Here is a 25,328-nt window from a genome sequence, read left to right on the forward strand (position 1 = left end):
GTACTTAAACTCCTCCTCTGTGTTAGGCCTTGCCCTGGGCACCAGGATAGAGCAGTAGGCGAAACGTGTGTTTTCCAGAAGCTTACCTACTCCTTGGGGGATGTGGTCAGGAAGTACGCAGGAGACCTGTGGTGCGTCACGAGTTGATCGGTGCGGTGGAGGGAAAGGTGTGCAGGGACTGCTGGCGGGGATGGGTGATGGGGGTGTTGTTGCTCCTGCACCCCGGCCCTGTCCTCTAATACCCCAAGACCTCTGTCACGCCTACTGTCCCCCAGACCTCCAGTTTCTTCTAGGCTACACATTTCCTCCAGCCATTGCTAATGAGATATTCTCCACACACCTTTGCCTGGCCTCCTGTGTAAGGGTGTTAAGGTTCCTTTTCAGAGTGGTGCACAGGTCTGGATCCCAGCTCTGGCAGAGCTGCCCTTGGGAATATTCTGGCTCTGTTCTCCTTTTGGCAGCCTCATCACGCTGTCGATTTAGATGCGGTCAGCAGCCCTGAGGTCATTTACCGGCCCGGCTTCTGCACGGCCCGCGTTCCCCTTGCTGCTTCTGATCGGTGCGCTGCTGCCCGCCTTGTGGTCGGAAGGTGGGTGTGCATTTGGCACTGCGTGTCCTACACAAGAGAACAGCCCTGACTTCGTGATGGCCCTTGCCCTGTTCCAGTCCCCTTCACCCCTGCTTTCTGGCTGTGTTCCAGGGTAGATCATTCATGTTGCCGGTAACCTGGCTTCCTCATTAATGAGTCATTATTACATTTCATAAAGCACCATGGAGAGTTACATGCAGGAGAGTGAGTATAGGGTATTTCTGGGTGGGATTCTTGGCCGGCAACCCTGAGATGATTTCTAAATTGGATATAAAAATAAAGCTTGAATGTCTCTTCTCTTCTGCTTTCTTCCAAAATATTTGTTTTTCTGCTCTTCTTCCCTCTAACATCAGAGTAGTAACATACATATACATTTAATGTAAACATTTGTTGGGGGGAATTACAGCCCATCATTCAGTCTTCACAAAGCTTATTTCGGGCTCATAGCTTCCTAGTTAATATGTTACATTTCTGATTTCTGACTGACTGTTTCATAGACAGAAGATGAGAAATTTAGTTTGTATACGTCTCTCAAACTGTGTTATACATGCAAATGGTAGATAATGGCGTGGATTCTATCCCTGAATTCACTCGTTCACGTCACAGAGATTGATGGTCTTGGACTGCAGAGAGTGTGATTTAAATACCATCTGTGGCCACTTACCCAGCAGGCTGGTTAGAAGCCAGATCTGCCAAATGAGCATTGTGCGTTCCTGAAAAAGAAATCGGAAGAATTTTACCATGGAGGATCTTAAAATATTACGTGTTTAAAAACTGAAAATTTTATTAACTTCTATAACGCAAAGTAGTTTATAGAACAGAGGTTCTTTAGAAGGTAAAAATTTTAATTTAACATTTTCTTTAATATTTTACTTACATGGGTTTTTTTAACATTTTTTATTGAGTTATAGTCATTTTACAATGTTGTGTCAAATTCCAGTGTAGAGCACAATTTTTCAGTTACGCAGGAACATATATATATTCATTGTCACATTTTTTTCTGCTGTGAGTTACCATAAGATCTTGTATGTATTTCCGTGTGCTATACAGTATAATCTTGTTTATCTGTTCTATACATGGATATGTTTCAAACAGCACCTGGAAAATCAGCATCCCTCACCATAACCTAAGATAATGGAAAAGAAGGCATTATCTTACCATAAGGGTGTTTCAGGAAGTGGTACTGGGCCCCTCCCACCCCTCCCCCGGAGGTGCTGAGGCCCCAGGAAGCCGGGCCCACAGACCCTTTGTTGCTGACAGCCACCCTCCTTCTGGCTACTTTCCAGGCCCTGCAGAGGTGTTAGAAATGCCCCTTCTGTAGAGGTTAATTTGCAAAGGTCTCCCAGTATATCCAGAGTTGCTGAGTTATGTCCAATGTCAGTGTCTTTGGGCCTAAAATTTACTTTGGCTTTTAGAATTGTTTGCATTTTCCCATTTCATTTCTTAAAAACCTTAAGCTAGGATGACATTTTTGTTTACATTATTTAACAGCTAAGTGGTTTATTGAGTATCAGAATATGGTAGGTCTGTCTTGAACCAAACAGCAGCGTCAGACAGGTTAGTACGTGAAAGGACAGCGTACCTCTGAGGTGGTCCAAACAGCTGGGCATCAAAACAGGAGGACTAGGAGAATTCAGATCTGATAGTACTGAAGCCGTAGGGCAGGTTGACCTGCTGCGAAATTTTTCAGGGGCCAGAATAGCAGTGAAGGATACAGCCCCAGGTTGACCCTATTTTAGCCTATGAAGATGCACATTTTTCCCAGTTTTATTGAGAAACAATAGACATCACTGTTTAAGGTGTACAGCACAATGGTTTGATTTACACATACTGTGAAGTGATTACCACAGTAGATTTGGTTAACATCCATCATCCTATACAGGTGCAGTAAAAAAAAAAATTTTTTTTCTCTGTGATGAGAACTCTTAGGAGCTACTCTCACCAGCTTTCCCATATATGTCTCATTTATGTCTTACTTACAGTGTTACCTCTAGTCAGCATGTTGTACATTACATCACTAGTACTTATTTATCTTATAATTGGAAGTTTGTACTTTTCGACCACCTTCCTTTAATTTACTTTCCCGCCAACCCCTGCCTTTGGCAACCACAAATCTGATCTTTCTTCTGTGAGTTGTTGTTGGGGTTTTTTGTTGTTGTTATTAGATTCCATGTGTAAGTGAGATCATGCAGTATTTGTCTTTCTCTGTCTAACTTATTTCACTTAGCATAATACCTTCAAGGTCCATTCATTTTGTTGCAAATGGTAGGATTTCCTCATTTTTAATAGCCAAATAATATTTCATTTTGTGTGTGTGTGGTATGCATGTAAAGCATGAAGTTATGGTATGTATATATGTACATATACACACACATAAACATACACACACACACATACACATATACCACAACTTCTTGATCTAGTCATCCATCAGTGGACACTTACGGTTGTTTCCATGTCTTGACTATTGTAAATAGTGCTGCTGTAAACATGAGGGGGCAGACATGTATTTAAGTTAGTATTTTCATTTCCTTTTAATATATTCCCAGGAGTGGAATTGCTGGATCATATGGTAGTTTAATTTTAGTTTTTTGAGAAACCTTCATACGGTTTTCTACAGTGGCTGTACCAGTTTACAGCCCCACCAACAGTGCACAGTGTTCCCTTTTCTCCACATTCCCACCAACATTTGTAATCCCCTGTCTTTTTGGTGATAGCCATTCTAACAGGTGTGAGGTGATATATAGCTCATTGTGGTTTTATTTAGCATGCCCCTAATGACTGGTGATCCTGAGTAGCTTGTCATGTGCCTGATGGTCATTTGTATACAATGCAGATTTTTATGGTGTCTCTATATGTGTATGCCTCTGGCTTTCATGTGAATGACAATAGCTGTTTTCTCCTAATGTCACTGGTATTAAAATTAAATCTTCATTTTTCTTTTCTTTTTCCAGAACAAGCTTGCCTTCCCCTATGTTTTCCAGAAATGACTTCAGTATCTGGAGCATCCTCAGAAAATGCATTGGAATGGTAAGTTAACTATGTGTTCTACAGTATTGAGCTGGTATGTGTTCCATGCATATCCATTGGAAGGGAATCTTAATGTCGGCCTACAAGTGATGAACAGCAGTGTTCATGGAAACTTTTGAGGATCAGAAATAAGGAAAATTCTTATACTAGGTTTTCCTGACAGAATTTTAACCACTCTTTATGCCATTTGATACGACATTAATGTGATTTTTCATTGTAAGGAAATAGGAAAAGAAAATGTTCTTTCCTCTTGTCTCTCCACATTTGTATTTCCCATAGAATTACCTAGAAATTCTCTCAGAAAGAACAGACTTCCCACAGTATAGAATATAATTTCACTTACGCATCTGTGTACAGAGCAGGTTTGTGTACTTTGAATTTGTAAATGTGGTATGCATTAGCTACTTGGAATGTGTCTCTGCTTCGTTATCTGTGCAGGTGGATCTGAGTTTTGGGGGGAGGGCAGCAGTTGGCGAAATTTACTATCACATAAATCCTTGGGTTCCTTTAAAGAGTAGTCCACATCACCAACCTGATATCAGCCAGACTAGAATTGTGAGTAAAGTTCTCTTAATTCTTCTTGCATGGCCTTTGAACAACTAGAATGGTGAAAATTTAAAAGCATATGAGTCCTGAGCTGCTAAAGAATCTGCCTGGACGTTACCTTTCTTAATTTTGCAATTTAGTGTACAACCTGGGAATACTTCAAGAATTTTCCTCATACTGAGAAGTACAATCACTTTCTAAACATTTTCGTTCTGATGCTTGAAACCCTTTGAGCTGCTGGTGTGCCCACTTTGGCATTTTTCGAATGTCTCTGTTCTCTGCATGGGGTAGGGTGATCTGCGACTTCCTAAATGTAATTTCCAAGATGCGAATCCCAGAAACATTTATTTTAAACAAATATTCTTATCCTCCTATGTGGAGAGTAATTCGGCTAAGCTTTCTGTAGCTGGGTAATGAGATTTATCCCAGCCTTGCTGCCCCCCATCTGTGAGACCCTGGGCAAGTTGCCATGCGTCCCTGAGTAGCACTTCCTCCTGTGTAAAATTAGGAGAATAATTTGCACCTTATAGGTGTGTTGAGAGATAAATAAGATAATTTGTGTAAAATGTCTCAGACAGACCATGATTTAGCTTAGTACTCAATATTATTATTAGCTGTTAATCACACATGAGAATCAGAACACCTGAGCTCTGATTTTATTTTGACAAACCAGATGTCTCAAGGCAAATGTAAATATTCTTAAATAAAATGTCAATTATGTATATTAGTCTCTTAAGAACTGAAATCTTCAGGACAAAAATTAATACTTGTATTCTACTGAGTTAACATTTTTCAGACCCTTGGTTGACGTATTTATCATTGTGATCCAAAATGTAAATATGTACCTCTGTGTGTGTGTGTGTGTGTGTGTGTGTGTGTGTGTGTAAAATTACAACCAGTTTCACAGAAGAATGCTCATCATTACAACAAATGTTTTCTGTTAAATTAGATTAATGCTGATTCCAACTCATTAAATTGATTTCGTAACCTGCGGATGAGTGAAACCCCTAGTTGCTGTCGAATTGGTGCCACGTCTGTCTAAGGCTGTTCGGTCAGCAGAATTTGTATGAAAACTGCAGGTGTGGTTTAGTCTTTTTGGCCTTCAGGGAAAGTACAGTTTTCTGTATTTCTGTTGCTTCAGTCTGTCTCCTACCACCTCCTGTCTCACTGGGTGTGAGAGTTAGTCGCAGTGTCATGAGTTTGTTCAGGCTAGTGACCAATAATCGTCTAGTTTATGCCTAAAGCAAGCATTCTGTCTGAATGGAGACTAACCATTCTCTTAAACGATAGAAATATTGGCTTGTACCTGTCATGCTTAGAAAGATACTCTGTTTCTGTAGAGGAATGATTTTACTTTTATTTTTAGGTGCAGGACTGTTTGTACAAATAAATACTTAGGCTGAATTGTAAATAAAAGCAAATAAAAGCAGAGCTGTTTGGGTAGAAAGGGTATACCACAGGATGTTTTCAAACTTGTATCCCTAGAAGTTACTGAATAAAGTCACAGAAAGATCAGCAAGGGAGATAATATTTTGGGAAAATGTTTTCTGCTGAGGTTTTATCAGAGACTAACATCCTACAGGAACACATATAACGTGGACTGAGGAGCAGTCATGTGGCACTTGGAGGCCTTGTTCTTGGGCTCTGTCGTGGCCCCCCCTCTCGTGGGCAGCAGGAACAGTCAAGGTGTAAGTGTTGAGCAACCACAGAGATTAAAGCACAGTGTATTCTTGAGAGAGAAATGTAAGTAACATCACTAGAATAAAAATTTTAAAAGTAATTTTTGGTATCGACCCCTCCAATATCTGCCTCCTACCTCCCAAAAGATAATAGATCAAAAATGGGAAAATGTTAGTATCCATAGATTTTATTATATACTTCATAATGAAGGCACTTTAAAAAAAAATCCCCCGCTGCACTTTTGTGATTCTGTTGTGCTTAATGATCCAAACACTTCAGGTCCTTTCGGTGCGGGTAAATCTCAGTCAGAGAAGCTACACACATACCCTTCAGCTGACTCTTCCTGTAGCTTCACATTCCCAGTATCTTAATTTCATAATAATAAGTCTTTAAAGTAGCGGAGGAAATGTGATCATGGAAACAGCTTTTCGTGATGTCTCTGTCGGCTTGAGCACACCAGGTGAGAGTGGGCGTGTGAGCGTCCTGCTGGAAACCGCCCACGTCCACACTCAGCTGGGGTCTGGTCCCCACTTTTTCAAAAATCAATGCCCCTCATTTATGGTGGTATAATTCTATGGCCGAGTATCATTGTTTGGAAGACATGCTTTTTAAGAGCTCGTGATAGGTGCATATCTGGCAGGCATGGTCTCATGTGATTCCTTCCTCATCAGGAAGGAACGTCAGTGTCTTCTTCAGGCGGGCGTCATCCTGGGCCTCAGTGCCCAGCCGCACCTCCTCCGGCCGGGCTCACCTTGCCCATCCTCCTCCACTGGCACATACGTACACATTTTCCTTTGCTTTTTTCTAGAAAAGAATATAGAGACTTAGATTTCCAAAACTAATGACACCCTTTTTTCTCCCAATCTGTTTTGGACAGGATTATGTTACCCATAATTATGTTGGGTTATACTATGTGAAATGAATACTGTCCATAACTGGAATTCAATCCTAAATCTTTGTGTGATTGAAGCATTTACCAGACAGATTCCCAGCTCAGAGTGAATACTGATATCCAGTAGTCGTTTGAATTTTTTGTTCCTTACTTCTTTACTCCCATTGTCCTTTGGTTAAAGGACTCTAATCTCTTAATCCATTGTCCTCTGTTTCCCGTATTTTCTTTCCCCTCTTCTCTCCCATCCCTTTAGGATTTTTCAGCAGGACTCACTCAGAGGCTAGGCCTTGGGTGTCCATCCTTAGTGACTTTGGAAACCAGGGCCAGCAGCAGGGTGAGGCAGCGAGGTATCCAGGCCCAAAATTGGAGAAGGCATCTGCCCCCAAGGCCATATGTGGTATCTTGGAGTCATAGAATATCAGTGTTGGATTATTATAAGAGATGATGAAGATCTGTTATATTACAACATTTTCACTTTAAAAACTCGGTGTTTGTATCACTCTTACAGGCATCCAGTAGAGCCAAATTCTGTAGAGATTTGAATTTAAGAGTTGAAAACATTGTAGTTCCATTTGCTCCTTTTGACTCTTTTCTTTTCCATATTTACTGTAGACTAGTATCTTGACCAAATTTTTTCATCTTTGAAGGTCTTTTATTGATTACCTTATCATACTTTGCTGTCACAAAAATACATATAAAAATTTGAATTTAAAAATTTATATTCTATAGCTGTAAGACTTCAGTACTACAGGTTTCAAGTTATTCTTACAGATACTACCATATGAGTGATCAAAATAACATGTAACATTTTATCTTTTATGTTACATTTTCATAAATTTTATCCATAAAATGGATTTTTTTCACTTGTATTTAGATAACTGAGAATGAATATCATATTTTGCTAGAATGAGACAACAATTTTCAGCAACAATTATGTTCTTATTTTTAATAGATTCAAGGATTAAGAAACCTCGCTCATATTAATAGACAGATAGGAGTAGGAGGTCTGTAGGGTTTTTTTTTTTAAATATCATTCGGTTCTTTAACCTTTTCTCAGCTGTATGCCAAAAATCAGGTGGTAATATATTACCTATCAAAAATAATTGTTTTTGATCCAACAGTTGACAACTCGGTTAGGACTTCTTCAACATTATTGGAAATAACATTGGAGAACTCTAACTTACAGAAGGTTTTGTTGCCCTCTGTTGGACTCATAGGCATCTGAGTCCCTGGGAAGCGTACCCGAGAAGCTTTACCAGGGCTCTCAACTTCAATTCCTGTTAATGTGTCTTCTCACTCAGACATACCTTGCAGTGTTGAGAAGGGGTTGAGAAAATTGAAACATTCTTCACTGAAACACCTTGCCAATATAATGTTTTTTCATGAAATGCTTTTATCTGTCCATGAGTTTTAATTTCGTTCCCTCCAAACCTCAGCTTCAGCTCATTCCCTTGAAGCAGAACGCCTGCCACATAACCTTAGAGCCAGATGCATCCCGGGTCCGCTCACTGTCAGGACTGTGATGTTATTTTGGGTTCAGATAAACATGTTGGTATATGTTACTGTGACAACTGTCCCATTCTTGAATTCTAAATATAAGACAGATACAGCTCTAGTTAAGATTTGGAGCTTTGCCAGAACTGTACATTATAAATACTCACTTGAAGAGACAGGAGGCAGAGGAAGCAAAGTAATTAAACAAAATGTGTCATCTCTACCACCTCATTCTACAGTGATCTGAAGTCAGAATATCCCAACGTGGGAGAAATGGCCAGAACACCCCGCTTCTAATGTCAGGTCTTTCTCTAAAATGAAGCAGAGAAATCAGGGAGCCCTCCTACAGAGTAATAATGCCTTGCTTAAAAGAGGTTTTGTAGATACCAGTATTAATTTTCTGAACCTCCCTTCACTTGGTGCCCTGAAGGTTTTTACACTTGAGCAAGACTCCTGTACTCTGATATTTAGGATCATATAAGGGGTGTCTTCGTCCCTCCCCAATAAAAGAAGGGCATTTGTAAAAAGAGAATTGGGAAAAGAGCAATAGCATGATGTCCAGTGCAGGTGCGCTCTTGGGGCTGCCCATTCTTAGGTAGGAGTGCATTTGTAGGGCGAGCACCTGGAAGTCCATTTCCTGAAAGCGCACATATCAGCTGGACGGCCATTGGCTACCTTGAGTGAGTGCAGCGTGGAGACTGTGGATCTCGTCCACGAGTCCAGCCACGGCTTCAGTTGCTCTGGCACATTCCCACCCAGAGGTTGTCGGGCAGGAGGACATGGCCTCCCAACTCAGGAAATACTCAGCTGCTAGACAAGGAAGAATAGGAAAGGAATATCTGTTTATCTTTTTCCTCAAAGCTTTTCATGTCTTTTTCGACCTGTTTTTACTACTGGTTGCACCCCGGTTCCCAAAGTGTGGTTCAGTTCACAGGCAGACACCCCCCGCTTTCCCTTCTGGGAGTTGTGTCCCCTGGGCTGGTCTGTGAGAGCCGAGGAACAGTGGTGTAACCAACAGCGAAAGGCACGAGGCAGCAGGCTTCTTCACGCTGCTGCTCACCCAGAGGAGTCCTAGGAGGGCTGTCCTATGAGGTCTTGGTGTGACTGCTGTGGGCGTGGTCAGGGAGATTCAGATGGCGGGGACCTCTTGTGGAGGGGGTGCTGAGTAGCACATCTCTGGTGGCTGTGGGAGGTAGGGCTGGTGTGCAGGAAGGATCCGGTGCCAGCCTCACGTTGCAGAAGGCACATCCGAGGAGCAGAGCCAAGACGCTGCCAGTAGCGGACTGTCAGTGAAGAGCCTGGCAGCCTTACAAGAGCTTGGGTTGCACTCCTGGCTGACTTAGCTTAAGACCTAAGCTGAGCTTTTATCTCTAACCCAGGTCTTAAATGTTTGCACACTTGGACATTACGATGCTAGGCGTTACATATATAAAGTATTTTTCATTTCAGGTGGGATCAAACTGCGCCTTGCCCTTGGGTGGTTCATATAGTGCTCAAGTGACAGAGTGGCCTTTTCTCGCTCTTTTTTTTCCTTCTCAGTTTGTCAGCTGATGAGCAGCTGCAATTAAGAGTTTCTTCAGTTTCATCATTGGTTGCTATTAATTTGCATGGATAAATTTAAACTTTGCTTTTAGCTGGGTCACAAGGTAGAATTGCCTGGCATAAATACTTAATTTTTCCAGCTGACTGAAGCTCTCCATGATAAAAGTAATTCTAGCTCATGTTTCTTCCTGAAACTTGACCTTCATCATATGCATTGTTGCTTTTCCTGTTACTGGAATACATGCAGCACTAATTAGTTCTGTACAATATCTAGAGAACCCAATACTAAACTTAATTGTATTTTAAGTAAAAAATGGTGTCTCTGTGAATTTCCAGGAGGGAAGTACAGTTTGTATCACTTGAGTTTCTCATTACATATCCAGGAAAGTGTAGATTTTAGCAATTATAATAATCGTAAGATTATTTAATAATAATTACAAACTGACAGACGCAATGAAACTGCAAGTCCATTGCTTTATTTTAAATAACATGTTAGACTCTTCTGAGCAAAGCTGTTTTTATGGGATCTGGACCTATGCGTGTATATGTCCTCTCAGGGGTTTTTCTTCCCCTCCCACTCCCTGTCTGTTACCTGGGCCAGAAGCGTGCCTTTTTATTTCCTTGAATGCTTATGTTCTGAGTTACTAAAAGAAGCAGGATGGTGGTTAAATTATTCTAGATTACAAAATTGTATTCAAAGAACCTCTTAGAATTTGGGGAGCTTTTCAAATGGTGAAAAAATAGTCTTCCCATTAAATTGACTGTAAAACCATGTCCTTTGTGCCTTGTTGTCCAGAGTGGGTACCATACACTTCTTCATTGACTTGCTAACTCATATGAAGTCTAGTTAACTGGTGTTGAGCAGCCAGTGGCCAGGAAACACTTGACTGCCCCGTTCTTGCCTGTATATTTTCTCAGGGGGTGTATATGAGGGTATAGCAATGTATACAGCGTCACTTTAGAGACGGAAGATGGAGTCCCCAGGCCGGGGTTCATTTGATCCGCCGTAATCACAGAAGGGCTGAGGTGCAGTGTCACACCCCAGCACCTCGTTTATACCCTCAACAAGTGTTTAACAGTCATTCTAGTGTTTGGGGCGGGGGAATCCAGAGTCAAACTTACAGGTAAAGTTCTTTATTCCTTTAATGAATAAATCCTTTAAATTCCTTTAAAATAAATCCCACCCTGCGGTTGTGCACAACAGAGTGCATGTGGAAAACAAGAGCTGAGCCAGAAATGGCACAGTTTATGCCACATACTAGTCAGGGGCCAGAGTTCATGTCACCACCGAGCGAACCCTGCCACCTGACAGTCGGATGGGACCTCTGGCCCGGGTGAGAGCCCCCACAGTGGAGGCTACAGAGATGCCCCCTTGGAACTCGTCAGCCACGCTGCGCTCGTAGCTGCTTTGCAGCTCGGCTGCCCGTGCGACAGCATGAGGTACCAGCCCTTGAAGCCGCCTGGCCTGTGCGCAGACTTGGGGGACGGGCGCTCTGAGTGTCTTAGTAATAGTAATGATCACAGCCAGCATTTATTGCTCCTGAACACATGCATGGTGCTGTTCTAAGTGTTTGGTGTGAATGAATTCATCTGATTCTTACAAGCCCTGTGAGGTACAGAGTGAAGTCCCCACTTTGGGGAGAGGGGAGGGACTCTGAGACAAGCACTAGGTAGCAAGGGGCCTTTGCTCTCAGAGCCCATTCTTTCCTTTCCTTTTTTTCCTTTTTTCTTTTAAAAATTGGGGTAAAATACACATCATACCAATTGGACCATTTTTAAGTGGGCAGGTCAGTGGCACATGCATAGTCACATCTGGCTGCCGTCACCACCGTCCACCCGCAGAGCTCTTCCCCTCTCACAGGACTGACGCTCCGTATCCGTTAACCAGGTACAGATTCTGGTACTTCTGGAGCTGGAAGAGGCGGGAAATTGATGAGTTACAGTTGAGGAGGAGAGACTTGAACTGGGCCTTGAAATCCTACTGGGTGGGATATACAACAGTTAAGGGAAGAGAGCAGGGCATTCTAGGTCAGGGCTGGCTATAAAAAGGCTTTTGATCAGTGTCTGGCACCTAGTAGGTGCTAAATTAAAATTGTTTGAAACTTTTTTTTTTGAAGTATAGTTGATTTACAGTGTTGTGTTAGATTCTAGTGTACAGCAGAGTGATTCAGTTATACATACATATATATATTCTTTTTCATATTCTTTTCCATTATGATTTATTACAGGATACTGAATATAATTCCCTGTGCTGTACACCATAGGACCTTGTCATTTATCTGTTTTATATATCGTAGTTTATATCTGCTAATCCCAAACTCCTAATTTATCCCTCTCCCACCCCCTAAATTAAAATATTTTCAAAAGATATTTTGAAACAATTTTATTTCTATATGCATATTTTATATAGCAGTTGCTTTAGAAGAGATGATCTTGGTGGGTTTTTTTTTTAAGGTTTAACTGACAAATATTTAAAGTATACATCAAGATGTATATTGTAAAAGGATTCCCCCATCAAGTTGATTAACACATCCATCCCCTCATATATTTGTCTTTTTTTTTTTCGGTGAGAACATTTAAGTTCTACACTGTCAGCAAATTTCATTAATACAAGACAGTGTTATCAGCTGTGGTAATGTCACCCTGTTCTACAGACCTAATTCATCTTAAAGCTGTACGTTTATACTCATACCAACTTCTCCATGTTCTTCTCCACCCTGAAGCCCCTGGCAACAATCTTCTGTGTTTCTATTGGTTTGACTTTTTTTTTTTTTTTTTCAAGGTTCACACACATGTGATACCGTGCAGTTTATCTTTGTCTGGTTTATTTCACTTACGATAAGGCCCTACAGGTTCGTCCATGCTGTCACAAATGCTGGATTTCCTTCTTTGGAAGGCTGAGTAGTATTCATACATATATATATTCATGCACATGTGTATATATATACCCCCCACGTTCTCGTGATCCATTCATCTGTTGATGGATACTTAGGTTGTTTCCATTGTATGTTCTTGGCTCCTCTGTCAAAAATTAATTGACCATAATGCATAGATTTATTTCTGGATTTATTTTAATTATTTCTGTTGCTATTTTGTTCATTGTTTTCTGGCTGTTTTGCAATCCGTTTGTTCCTTTACTCTTGCTTTCGTCCTTTGTGATGTGATTTTTCTGTACTTAGTATGCTTTGTTTCCTTTTCCTGTATCTTGTGTACCTACGGTAGGTTTTTTGCTTTGTAGTTACCTTGAGGCTTACATAAAACATCTTATAGTTAGAATAGCCTATTTTAAGCCGATAACAAATTTACTTCAAACATATACAAATACTTCACATTTTTATACTCCTTGCCATTTTTTGTTTTTGGTGTTACAGTTTATATCTTTTTACATAGTGTATCCATTAACAAATTACTGTACTTATAATTATTTTTAATACTGTTGTCTTTTCATCTTCATGCTAAAGTTGTAAGTGACCTGCTCAGCACCATTGCATTTGGGTATTCTTCAATTAAGTATCTGTTTGAAAAAGAGTGAACAGAACTGAATGGACAGATTGGAAATAGTGCCTGTCCCTTTGATGTGAAAAGCAAATCTAACTTCCAAGCAGCACTGGTAGGAGTACAGATTGATGAAGGCTTTTGGAAGGCACTCAGCTTGGTAGTAACTAAAAATTTTAAATGAGCACACACCTTTGACCCAGAAACCCCACTTAACAGAAGTTTACTCTAGAACCATATTTGCTCATGTTCTAAAAGATACAATTAAATAGTTCATGGTATATCTATATAGACTTTAAAAAAAAAATTAGCAAGTACATATAGCGGTTCCTTATGTGCCCAGAACTGACGTAAGTGTTGTGCAGCTATTAGGCTTACAACAAGGCCTTGTGGTAGATTATATCATATATGCTGTTATGTTAGCACCATGTCATGGAGAAGGAAACTGGCAGAGTTTAACTTGGCCACAATCACACAGTTAGTAAATGACAAAGCTCACAGAGGAACTCAGTCTGGTTCTGAGGTCTTTTGTTTACACAATGCAGCAATGACAAAGGACTTGATGGACTCAGTGAGGTGCCATCCATGTGTGTAAGCAGCCACGACCCAGTAACAGCAAAAAAAGACAAACAATGAGTCAATACATGGAGTAGATCCCATGCATTAAAAAATATCCAGTAAGATGTGTGTGTGTACGCACACGGGTGTGAAAATACACAGCAGTGTGGCCCAAACTGTTGGTGGTACTTTGCCTCTGATAAGAAGAGTATTTGTGTGTTTTACTTCCATTATTGAGAATTATGTATTCCTCTGTTAGCTTTTTTTTTAAGGAAAAAAAACCAATGAAGATAATTTTTAAGTAGAAGGAAAGCCTGAGACATCTCAGTAAAGACAAGCCTTGGCAGCCCCAGCTCCCTTAACTTGGCCCCAGCAGTGAAGTTCTGCAGTTCCCGAGATATCAGGGTGTATATAGTGGAGCTTTGTTTTCTTTATCGTTTTGTACATTCCTTTTCCTCCTGTCCTCCCGTGAGGCAGCAATAAACCTACCATTTCTTTTACCTAGATTGAGCTGCTACATGTCTGTCTGTGTTCTGCAGTACTTTATGATAATCAGCTCTTGTTTGTTTGTTTTTTTTTAATACATTCTGGTTATAGTTTTGTGGGGGTTACTTTATTTTCAGTTGTGCAGTTTGGTAAGAATGTGAATGTTTGGGGAGGGGGAAAGTCAGAACTAAGACAGGTGGCATTCAACCTGGATGGCGCCTTGCAAATGTTCCCCGACCATGTGAACGAACCATCAGCAGGCTTTGTGAAACATAATCTTATTCCCACAGGGAAGGTAAATAATGGTACGTGGAAGTTCGGGAAGACCATCAGAATATTCCAGAGAAAACCAAGATAAGTTTGTTACCTAATGAATTTTTTTTAAAGCTCTCATGGTGCTCTTATTTGCTGGCAGGATAAGGTAAACAGAGTTGAAAGGTTTCTCTTCTGGTCCAGAGACCCCTGCCCAATCATCAGATTATCTTTGGAAGTCTACTATGATTATGTCATTCCAGCAGACAGAATTTAAAACCTCTTCTGTGAAATACACAATAGTCTTCTAGTACCCCAGTTCACAATGTATAGTAGATTTGGTGTGCTCAGAAAACCTCGATGTTCTCAGTCAGAAATAGCCTGAAATTTCTTAGGAAAAATATCTACAAAAATGGTATCTGTGGTGCTTCTTAGAAACTACTATGAAGATTTTTGGTCTCTGTGTGCCATCACCTTTATGTGCCATATCTGATCTAAGGCAGACTTACTCATCCTCCTCACCTCATTGCTCTCCAGTTGGTCGCGAGCTCCTCGAAGCCAAGGAGAATGTTTGAGTAGTCTTTGTATTTCCTTCAAGGCCTAGAACAATATACTCCATCCATATTGTTAGGTGTTCTGGAAAGATTTGTGAAGCTGAACTGATCCTAATTAAATTTCATGGGCTGCTGTTTTCCACGACTTCCTTTGCAGGAACATGTTACATAAAGGCGGCCGCAGAGGAGCTTGCTGTGTGTGTTGGACATCACAGTTTCCATTTTCTCGTTAACTAGGAACTCTCCAAGATCACCATGCCAGTTATATTTAATGAGCCTTTGAGCTTCCTTCAGCGACTCACTGAGTATATGGAGCACACATACCTCATCCACAAGGCCAGTTCTCTTGCTGATCCTGTGGAAAGGATGCAGGTATGTGTCAGGCAAGCACTTGAAAAGGTTTAAGTCTTAGAAAGACTTCTCTGCCACCTCTCTCCTACCCCCCACCCCAACACACAAACACAAAATTCATGTTGAGTCCATTGTGAGGTTGGGAAATGGTATTAAAACGTAATCAGCATGTTTGGAGCGTCCTCTGTGTTCCTCCCCCCGCCACCCTGTGGTCAGAGTGCCGCCATAATGGAAAGACCAGTGAGAATTCCAAGAGAAGCAAAACGTGGTCCAAAACCAAACCCAGATGCTGGTGAGCTGTTTCTGAGTCTTCATTTTAGAAAATATCATTGTGTTCGAGGTAGAGAAAATTCAACCTTTGTTTCAGACCCTTTCAGAGTGTTTCCAGGAAGGAATGAATGTACATACACACATAAATATGTGTATTTATGCACATGTGTGTTTATAAATAGACACATAACTGCTATAGGTTAAAACAAGACAACCAGGAATTGCACTTAATTTTGTTTTGAGGAGAAGATGTTTATGCGATGTAAATGGATGGGGAGAGTAGAGTAGATTTCCTTCAAACAAAGCGATAGCATTCTAAGTGGAGTCTTTCTGTTCTTTCATTTATATAAATCAACTTTTCCCAACCTCACTGGACTTGATACCAATTTTAGTTTTATATCTTTGCCCCTTTCCTAAAAGGTTGTACTTTTTAGAAATTTTAAAGGAATTAAGAGTAATTTGGGCTTTGGGAGTTTTTTTAAGTCCTTGAGAGAAGTTGTAGCACTCTCGAGGTGTTACAAAAACCGTGGTTGGGAATGACCGATAGGAAGAGACTCAGTTTGCATTGTGAATGTCCACATTTACTTGTTAAGTTGCTTATTAAGCCAAGGCAAAAATACAAATTAATTAAATGCCTCAAAATTGTTTTGTAAATTACTGTCTTCAGCAAAATTTCAGTTGCATAAAGATGAGGCGCAAGCTGGGCTATTTTTAACTTCTCCTAATGCTCTCTCGCACAGTGTGTGGCTGCATTCGCTGTGTCCGCTGTTGCTTCTCAGTGGGAACGCACTGGAAAGCCTTTCAACCCACTTCTGGGAGAGACTTACGAGTTAGTTCGGTAAGCTCTTTCACTCTATTCCAGGCAGGTAGTTGAATCTGCATAATTTATGTAGCTTTCCAGATAAAAATGTTATGTTTTCATTTGAAAATACATTTTTTGAGCATTACCAACATTTTGGATGACTGGAGAAAGCTAACAATTTTAATGCTTGTTTCTATGGTACTTACTGTTTTAGAGACTATATAAAAATATGGAAACATTTTAAAATGAACCGTTATTAATAGTAATGATAAGAATGTCAGTATTCTGATCATGTGGGATCAGTTATCATCCTTTTCTCCTTTTGTAGACCAGAAGACATGATTTTTTTCTTAATATATAAAATATATTAGCATAAACGTATACTGTTGGCAGAAAGGCAGTGACTTTATCTGCGGGTGCAGTTCTGGCTGCCCGTTGTAGCTTGCTTCTTTCCACACAATTAGGGAATTTATTTGACTTTAGTTTTTCTGAGTCTTCCTCTTCCCTCCACAAGTTTTGGTCTCATTCATTCCCTAGATGTTTGAAAGAAGGGGACACATTAGATTCTTCTATCTTAATATAAATGGAATGATAAGTTTTAAATTTCCACAGCTAATATGGTCAATTCATGAAAATCACCCCTGTTCACATGAGTGCTACTTAATATGTTTAAGTAGTGAGATTTCTCATAGCACTGGAGTTAGGGTTGCATTCCTGCAGGTCTCATATGTTGTTCTTTAGTCATCAGGATGATAACAGAATTGTTTACTTTGTGAAATCTGTCTCCTTAATAATACTGTAACTGCTTTTTGACTGAAATGACAATAATGTACACATTCTATGAAAGAGTTAATTACAGTGTTGCCTTTTTTTTTTTTTTTTAACCTCAAGAGATGACCTTGGTTTCAGACTCATCTCCGAGCAGGTCAGCCATCACCCACCTATTAGTGCATTTCATGCTGAAGGATTAAACAATGATTTCATCTTTCATGGCTCAATTTATCCCAAACTGAAGTTCTGGGGGAAGAGTGTAGAAGCGGAACCCAAAGGAACCATCACGTTGGAGCTCCTTGAGTGAGTTGCAGTCAAGACTTTAACTTTTTTCCTGTGTACCTGCTCATAAGTACATACACGTGCACACAGACCCGGCCTTGTTCAAAAGCTGGAGAAAAAGAAACCACTTTTACAAAGTGTAAGTTACCTGCCTTCATGTAAAAGAATTTGAGAGCCTGGCAGGAGCCACTGTTAATCAGCCTAGATGTATATGTAAAAAGTTTAACTTGATGTTCCACTGTGGTGTGTGTTTGGATCTGTTTTAAGATAAAATGGAGCAAAAATAAACAAGTGAGACTACATCAAACAATAAAGGAGCACACACAATAAAGGAAACCATCAACAAAATGAAAAAGGCTACCTACAGACAGTGTGGTATTGGCGAAAGGACAGACACATACATCAGTGGGACAGAGAAGAGAGTCCCAACACCTACCCACAGAAATGTGGTCAATTGATTTTTGACAAAGGCACAGACACAATTTCAGTGAAGAATGATACAGTCCTTTCCACAGATGGTGTGGGGGCAGTTGGACATGCCCATGTTTAAAAAATGAACCTCAACTTACATCTCACACCTTAAATAAACATGAACTCAAAATAGATCATAAACTAAAATCTAATGTACTTTCTTTGGAAGAGAACATAGGAGATCTTTATGACCTTGGATAAGGCGATGACATCTTACAGACAATACCAGAGCACAGTTTAGAAAAGACAAAATTGATAAATTAGATTATTTTATCAAAATGAAAAACTTTTGCTCTGTGGAAAACACTTCAGAGAATGAAGGGACAAGCTACAGATGGGTAGATATTATTTGCAAATCATATCAACAAAGTACTTGTATGCAGAATATTGAAAGAATTCTCTAAACTCAACAATAAAAAAACAAACAACCCAGTAAGAAACTAGGCAAAAGATGTGAATAGATCCTTCACCAAAGAGATAGATGAATGGCAAATAAGCACAGAAAAACATACTCAATGGTTTCAGTAAGTGATTAAACTGTGGTACATCCATACAGTGGAATACTACTCAGAAATAAAAAAGAACAAATTATTGATACATGGAATTGAAAATGCATTACAAATGAAGAAGCTAATCTCATAAAGTTCCATAGCATATTAGCCCATTTATATGACATTCTGGAAAATGCAAAACAATCGCAGTGGAGAACAAATGAGTTGTTTAGGGGTTAATTTGGGGTGGGGAGGGATTGACTGCCGAGGGGCAGCATGAGGGAGTTTATGGGGAGGGTGATGGAATTGCTTTATAATCTGATGGTGGTGGTGGTTATAAAGATCTGTGCTTGTGTTAAAACTCACAGAACTATATACACCAACAGAAGTGAATTTTACTGTCTGTAAATTAAAAATAAATTCAAACAAATATATAAAGGTGTACAGCATGTTTTCGAAGGCAAAGGATGTGTAGAATTGGAGCTTATTCACATACACAAGTTTTCCCTTTGGTGAGCTGGAAGGCACGCTCTCTCTCTGCAAAGTACTAAATAGACCTTCATTTTTTTTTTCTTCTACCTCTGATTTTATTTTTTACGTTCCCACCAAACTTTTGAATGCTTAAGATGATTATATACATAGTTTATTTGGAGTTTGGTGGAACTACAGAATTTTTTCTTAAGCTTTTGCATCCTTTTAAGAAACAAGAGTCATCCAATGACACCTACTGTACTGTGAGTGAACACCGATCGAGTTGTAAAGTCTTAGAACGCAGTCATCTCCTGCAGTCTGATTTGTTATGCTGAGTCATGGCGTTTGAGGCCAGTGCACTTTTTAAACCAAGTAACACTTCTCATTGATTTTCCTGGGCTTTGATTTTCTTTTTGTTTTTTAGACACAATGAGGCATACACGTGGACAAATCCCACCTGCTGTGTCCATAATATCATTGTGGGCAAACTCTGGATTGAGCAGTACGGCAACGTGGAGATCACAAATCACAAGTAAGACTCTTCAGGGTCCTCACCTGTCCCCTCAGTTGTCATCAGAGGGTCCCAGTGGTCTTTTTTCAAACACTCTAGTAGACACTGATGACAGTTTAAGAACCAGGCAGTGTAACTCCAGAGTAAATAGAAGCCTGTCCGTTTAATGGACAGAGTTGGTATTATAGTGTCTGGCTGGGGAGACAGGCGAGCTCCATGCTTCTGCAGCCTCGTGAGGCTTCATTCCCACCTCCCTCCGCTCATTTTGCTGACATTGCTTAGTTTGTAGTGTTCGCACGTGGGCAGACGGTAGGAGGAACATTAAAGTTAGGGAGAGTTGGGGTCAGATCCTACTTTGTGACCTTAGGCAAGTGTCTCAGCCTCTTGGTCGGCTCGGCTGCTGGAACAAGTCACTGCAGATGGGCAGCTCACGGCGGAAGCTGATTACTCAGGGTTCTGGAGGCTGGGCATCCAGGGCAGGGTGCTGGCAGATTTGTTCGGTGAAGGCCCTCTTCCTGGTCTGACCATCTTCTCGGATGGTCACATGGCAGAGAGAGATCATCTCCCCGGCTCTTCTTGTAAGAGCGCTGATGCCGTTCATGTGGATTCCACCCTTCTGACCCAGTCACCCCCAGGTGCCCTCACACGGGAGCTTAGGGCTTCACTGTGTGCATTCAGGGGACATTCATTCCATAGCAGCAAGTCGCTTATTCCTTACGAGCCTTGGTTACCTTTTCTTCACGGTGGGGCCAGTACTGATTATGGATTAATCATGGTAACCCTGGAGCCTGGCATGGCTTGGAAAATCAGTAAACAGCAGCTGCTGCCAGAAAGGTGATCGTGGTCACTGTCCCCTACCGCTGCTCACGTGCTGAATGGTAACCTGAGCTTACTGTCTCCTTTGTAGGACTGGGGACAAGTGTGTGTTGAATTTTAAGCCGTGCGGCCTTTTTGGTAAGGAATTACATAAAGTTGAAGGCTTCATTCAAGATAAAAGGTAAAGTTTCCCTTTTAAATGTTGAGTAGTATATAGTTCACTAAATTACTTCACTAAATAAAACGTCATTACTAAAATCTCCCATTACCTGCCACTTTCAGTAAATAGAAAAAAACTTTCTTCTGCAGGGAAGAAAGATTTCTTTAAAGAATCTGATTCATAAGCATCTTTGTAACAATACTCAGTTACAGCAAAACACCGGTTTAATTTTTGGCTAAACATCAGTTTCTCTTGACAGCAAAAAGAAGCTCTGTGCCCTCTATGGGAAGTGGACAGAATGTCTGTACAGTGTTGACCCCGCCACATTTGACGCTTACAAAAAAAATGACAAGAAAAATACCGAAGAGAAGAAGAACAGCAAACAGGTGAACATCCCATAAGGTGGTATCGAAGGAGTCACTGGCCTCTTTAAATTTGTGCTGATCCTTGTGGAGGTGGCCTGTGAGTGGGTCCCCGTGTGACCTTTTTATACTTGTTGCTGATGCAGTAGTGTTTCCCCTAGACCCTTCTCAGTGCACAGATCATCTGCTCTGGTCGTGATGTTTGATGTAGTCTCACACAGAGTGTGGGTGTGCGCCGTGCGGTTGCACGTGCAGCGTTGAATTCACGTCGCCCTGGAAGGCTGGAGTTCGCCTTAGTGAGACAAGTGTTCTTTTCCTCCGCTTTGTTTCTGTGCATTGGAAGTTGAGATCGTTTGACAATTTGACATTCACCCAGAGTGACCGCCTTCCGTTTTCATGCCTCTCCACAGTATCGTTGCCCTCTTCCTTGTCACGAAATCCCTGAAGTTGAGAGCATCGCAGGGGAGGGGGTCGTTCCTGGACGGCTGCCCCCCTCTTAGTGAGCTGCTTCCTACCGGGACAGTTACTGTCCCGACAGACCTCCCAGGGGCTGGGCCCACACTTCTGACTGCAGGGCCCCAGGGCCGGGCCGCTCAGCACACTGTGAGCTCAGGAAAGGTCGCACCTGTTTGCACAGGGAGCGCGGGAGGATGGTGACTTGCTAGTGACCCATGTCTCGGTTTGAGCGCAAACTGGCTAGAATCCTCCTCCACCGCTTCCGAGTAGTTCAGTCTTAAGCAGATCCCCTCCCTCTCTTTGCCTCAGTGCCTTCGTTTGTAAGATGGGGACATTGTGGCACCCACGTGTCAGATGAGTTGACAGCAGTCAGGGGCTTGTGGTAAAGACGCTGAGGTCCCTCCTGTCCACCCAAGCCTGTCCCAGCGTGGCCGCCGAGCTCTCTGGGGCACTTGGGGCCACTTGGACACGTACAGAAGTTTGGGAAGCCCTGACCTTCCTCAAAAACGGGTGTGTGGATGAGCGGCTTCTCTGTAAATCACTGTTGTGCGCTCCTTCTCACAACCCCGTGTCCCTGCTGCCTTTCCTTCACCTGGGCATGGGGGACAAGGGGGCAGACACCTCTTTGCAGTGACTGCGATCTGATGGGGCCAAAGGAGGAAATGGTCCAGGGCCCTGGAGCCCGCCGCACCCTCCATTCACAGAGGTGGGGTAGGGGGACGGTGAAGGGCGTTGGCGAAGTTCCAGAGAGTCCCGCCCCGTTCTCTGCACCTCCCCAGTGGGCCTCTGTGAGGAATGGCCTCACCCCTCCCTTACAGAGAGAAACCATTCTCACACAGTTGCTCCCGGCCGGTCTCTCACCTCCCCGTGTGCCCCAGGCTGCCTCAGCTCACTGATGCGTCTTCAGATGCCGCGGGAAGCTTGTCATCATCCATGCTCTTCCCTCCTGGCTGCTGTTTTTGGACCTGCATCTCTCAGTCTGTAGTTCTAGATTTGGCAGCTGTACATTGGGAACATTGACAACCCCCTAAAGGCTTAAGTTCTTTATATCTAAAACGGTGGTAATAATCTGTCTTCGTACGTTTGTTTCATAAGGACTAAATAGCCCAGCCCTGCCTGAGGCGGGGTAGCCAGAGGATATGGGGGTTTCCTTTTCGGCCTGACATCTTTTTAAATCCTCTTTGTATCACATGCTTTCAGGATCCCTGCTGGTTTGTGTCATGGATACATTTAGTTAACTGCTCCAAGGATGTAACCGTTTCTTACTCTCATAATGTTCCAGTAAATACTCAAATGAGTTATTTGGTCTTTTAAAAAAGCATTAAAAATGTTAGAACACAATAGTAAAGACTGATGATGACGGTGCTGGTGACGACAGTAATGCCCTGAATGCGCAGGACGCTGAACGAGGCGGCACGCAGAGCTCACGAGGCTCAGGCACGTGGCCGCCCTCAGCCCGTGTGTGGCGGCTCCTGCGCTGTGATGGAAGCCGAGGATGAAGGATGAGAAGCCACAGCCCTCATGATGTTTATGTTCTGATGTTATGTAGTCCACGCTGCTGCTTTCACAAGTTGTAAGGATGTTCTTTTTAAAACGTCTTAGTCTTGTTCGTCTGGTGGTTCTTCCAGATGAGCACTTCTGAGGAGTCGGATGAAATGCCAGTGCCAGATTCTGAGAGTGTGTTTGTCATCCCTGGAAGCGTCCTCCTGTGGCGAATAGCCCCGCGGCCTCCGAACTCTGCCCAGGTGAGGCTGGCGTGCTGACCGGGGCCTCACCGTCCACATGGGCCCTGGTGGCGCGCTCTCCCGACCACAGGAGGGCCGGCCTTGGCCAAGCCGAGGGGAGGGAGGGCGGTCATCGAAATGCTCCCCAGTCCCCCTGCGGGCTTCTCGTCTGGGACCCAGGGCAGTGCGGCCGCCCGGTTCTCCCTGGTGTCCGGCTGGGAGGCCGCGTTGGGGTGGGGCTTTCTGGGGGACCTTCTTTAATAATTACTTAGGAGCAAAACAGACTCTTGTTAAATACGAGAAGATGCGACCAGACCTAGCAAATGTGATTTTAATGAGGAAGAAAGAATTTTGATTTTGCTTACAGCTCCGCTTCCAGGTGGTAGTGATAGAGGGTGTTTATTCTGGGAGGCCTGCTTTGAGGTCTCTCTGTGGCAAATACCCACAGATGGTGCTCCCTTTGGTGAAAACACTTAGATACATGATCTGAGAAAGGCCGACGGTCATCACCACAGAACAGGGAGACCCTTGTCAGGTGTCCACCCCGGGCGGTCACTTCGCACTCTGCCTGGTACGTGTTAATTTGAACATTTTGCTTCTTTTCAGATGTATAACTTCACTAGCTTTGCAATGGTTCTGAATGAAGTAGACAAGGAAATGGAGAGTGTGATTCCTAAGACGGACTGCAGGCTACGGCCTGACATCAGAGCCATGGAAAATGGAGAAATAGGTAACTTAGCACCAACGAAGAGTCATTTCTTTGAGGAAGATGGTTTGTTTTCCTCCTAGTGACTGTTAGCATTTTTAGTATGTTAGTATTTAGTATTTTGGATGTTAGCACAAGTATTTTTAGTCTCTCTTAGAGACTTTTTAAATTAAAATTGTTTAAATTCAGTAACTTTCATTTTGAGTTTGAAAATCTGAGGTAGACCTTAGTAGCTCAGATTTCATGATCTCAGTGGTACTTTATGGTAATTGAATATACTACACATGGCCAGAGGCGTATCTTATGTGTCAGAGGGGAACTGGGGAAAATAATAGCGTCTTTTCAACTTTCAACTGCATTCTGACTAGTTATTTCACTGTGTGTCTTGGAATGTCAGTAGCACCTGGTGAGCTTGGCCTTGGTCAGTGATAACATTTCTGTCTCGTGGTGTTACATTTACACTGCTTCCCGTTCGGTGGTTCTCGAAGAGGGGCGGCCGAGGGTTGTGGGGGGCAGTTTTCCCCCAGGGGACATGGGGCATTGTCTGCAGACTTCCGTGTCACATCTGGGGAACTGCCACTGGCATCTAGTGGGTAGAGGCCTGGGGTGCTACTCAGTGCCCTCGTACCCAGGACAGTCCCCCACAAAGAATCAGGGTGCAGCGTTATCAGCAGGGCCAAGGCTGGGAGACCTGTTCTCACAAAGCCCGCGGACGCTCCCTTTGTAACATCAGTGGGGCGGCACAGTGGTGTTTGGAAAATTGTTTGCATTTCTTAGGAATGGAATCCGAAGGAGCCCTGTGAGGTCTCACTAAGCATTTAGAAAAATTTCACATTTATTCAGCTTTTCCACCTGATTTTCACTGAAGCATTGTAACGCCCCCCCCCCCCCCAGCAAGTTCTTCTGGTAAATGCAGAGGTGGTTATGGGCAGAGGCCATAGAGCGAGGTGCCTGGGTCTCGAATGCCAGCGCTGCCTCTCACCAGCTTGGGGACACGTTCCACTTGGCACAGGCTGTTTGTGGTGTTGGTGTGCTGACGAGTGGAGGCCGTGCTGGTACCTGACCCCGGAAGGTGCCTGTGCCTCCTGCCCTGCCTGCTCCCTGCTCGGAGAGTAACTGTTTTCCATCGATGTGCTTATTTTAGATCAAGCTAGTGAGGAAAAAAAGCGACTTGAGGAGAAGCAGAGAGCGGCCCGCAAGAACAGGTCCAAGTCGGAGGAGGACTGGAAGACGAGGTACGCTGAGCCCCGGGGGTCCTGGGGGTCACAGGGGGCGGACGTGTGAACTGCGGAGGGGCTAGCTGAGCCCTGCCTGGGAGAAAAGTAACTTCCACTGACTAAGTAGTCGAGCTATCGGGGTTTGATGTGTACAAAGAAAGATTATTTGGAAATTAGGGTTAAAATATTCACAGTTATCGCAGGTGAATGCCAATTAAGCAGACGACCTTTCCTCCTTATCCAGCCAAACACTGTCCCTTCCATATTTAAGAGGAAAAGTAAACTCTGGAATTACAGATTTTGGCATAGAAATAGGTTCAGAGCCACTTGCTTACATGTGTGAGTAAAT

The 25,328-nt window shown here is 42.5% G+C and overlaps 1 protein-coding gene across 7 annotated transcripts in view; it reads left to right on the top strand.

The window, feature by feature from the left end:
• Positions 1–25,328, top strand: part of OSBPL1A (oxysterol binding protein like 1A) — a 154,622-nt gene that overhangs the window by 125,027 nt on the left and 4,267 nt on the right. For all 7 annotated transcript variants that reach the window (XM_031439047.2, XM_031439046.2, XM_031439049.2 and 4 more), the window contains 10 exons: positions 3,544–3,619; positions 15,356–15,490; positions 16,480–16,577; positions 17,433–17,615; positions 19,452–19,559; positions 20,446–20,535; positions 20,774–20,900; positions 22,961–23,077; positions 23,663–23,786; positions 24,907–24,997. In XM_031439047.2, the coding sequence (XP_031294907.1) occupies positions 3,544–3,619; positions 15,356–15,490; positions 16,480–16,577; positions 17,433–17,615; positions 19,452–19,559; positions 20,446–20,535; positions 20,774–20,900; positions 22,961–23,077; positions 23,663–23,786; positions 24,907–24,997 (1,149 nt within the window). The remainder of the gene's footprint in view (positions 1–3,543; positions 3,620–15,355; positions 15,491–16,479; positions 16,578–17,432; positions 17,616–19,451; positions 19,560–20,445; positions 20,536–20,773; positions 20,901–22,960; positions 23,078–23,662; positions 23,787–24,906; positions 24,998–25,328) is intronic.

This window comes from Camelus dromedarius, chromosome 32 (assembly GCF_036321535.1).
Source record: "Camelus dromedarius isolate mCamDro1 chromosome 32, mCamDro1.pat, whole genome shotgun sequence".
Taxonomy (NCBI): Eukaryota; Metazoa; Chordata; class Mammalia; order Artiodactyla; family Camelidae; genus Camelus; species Camelus dromedarius.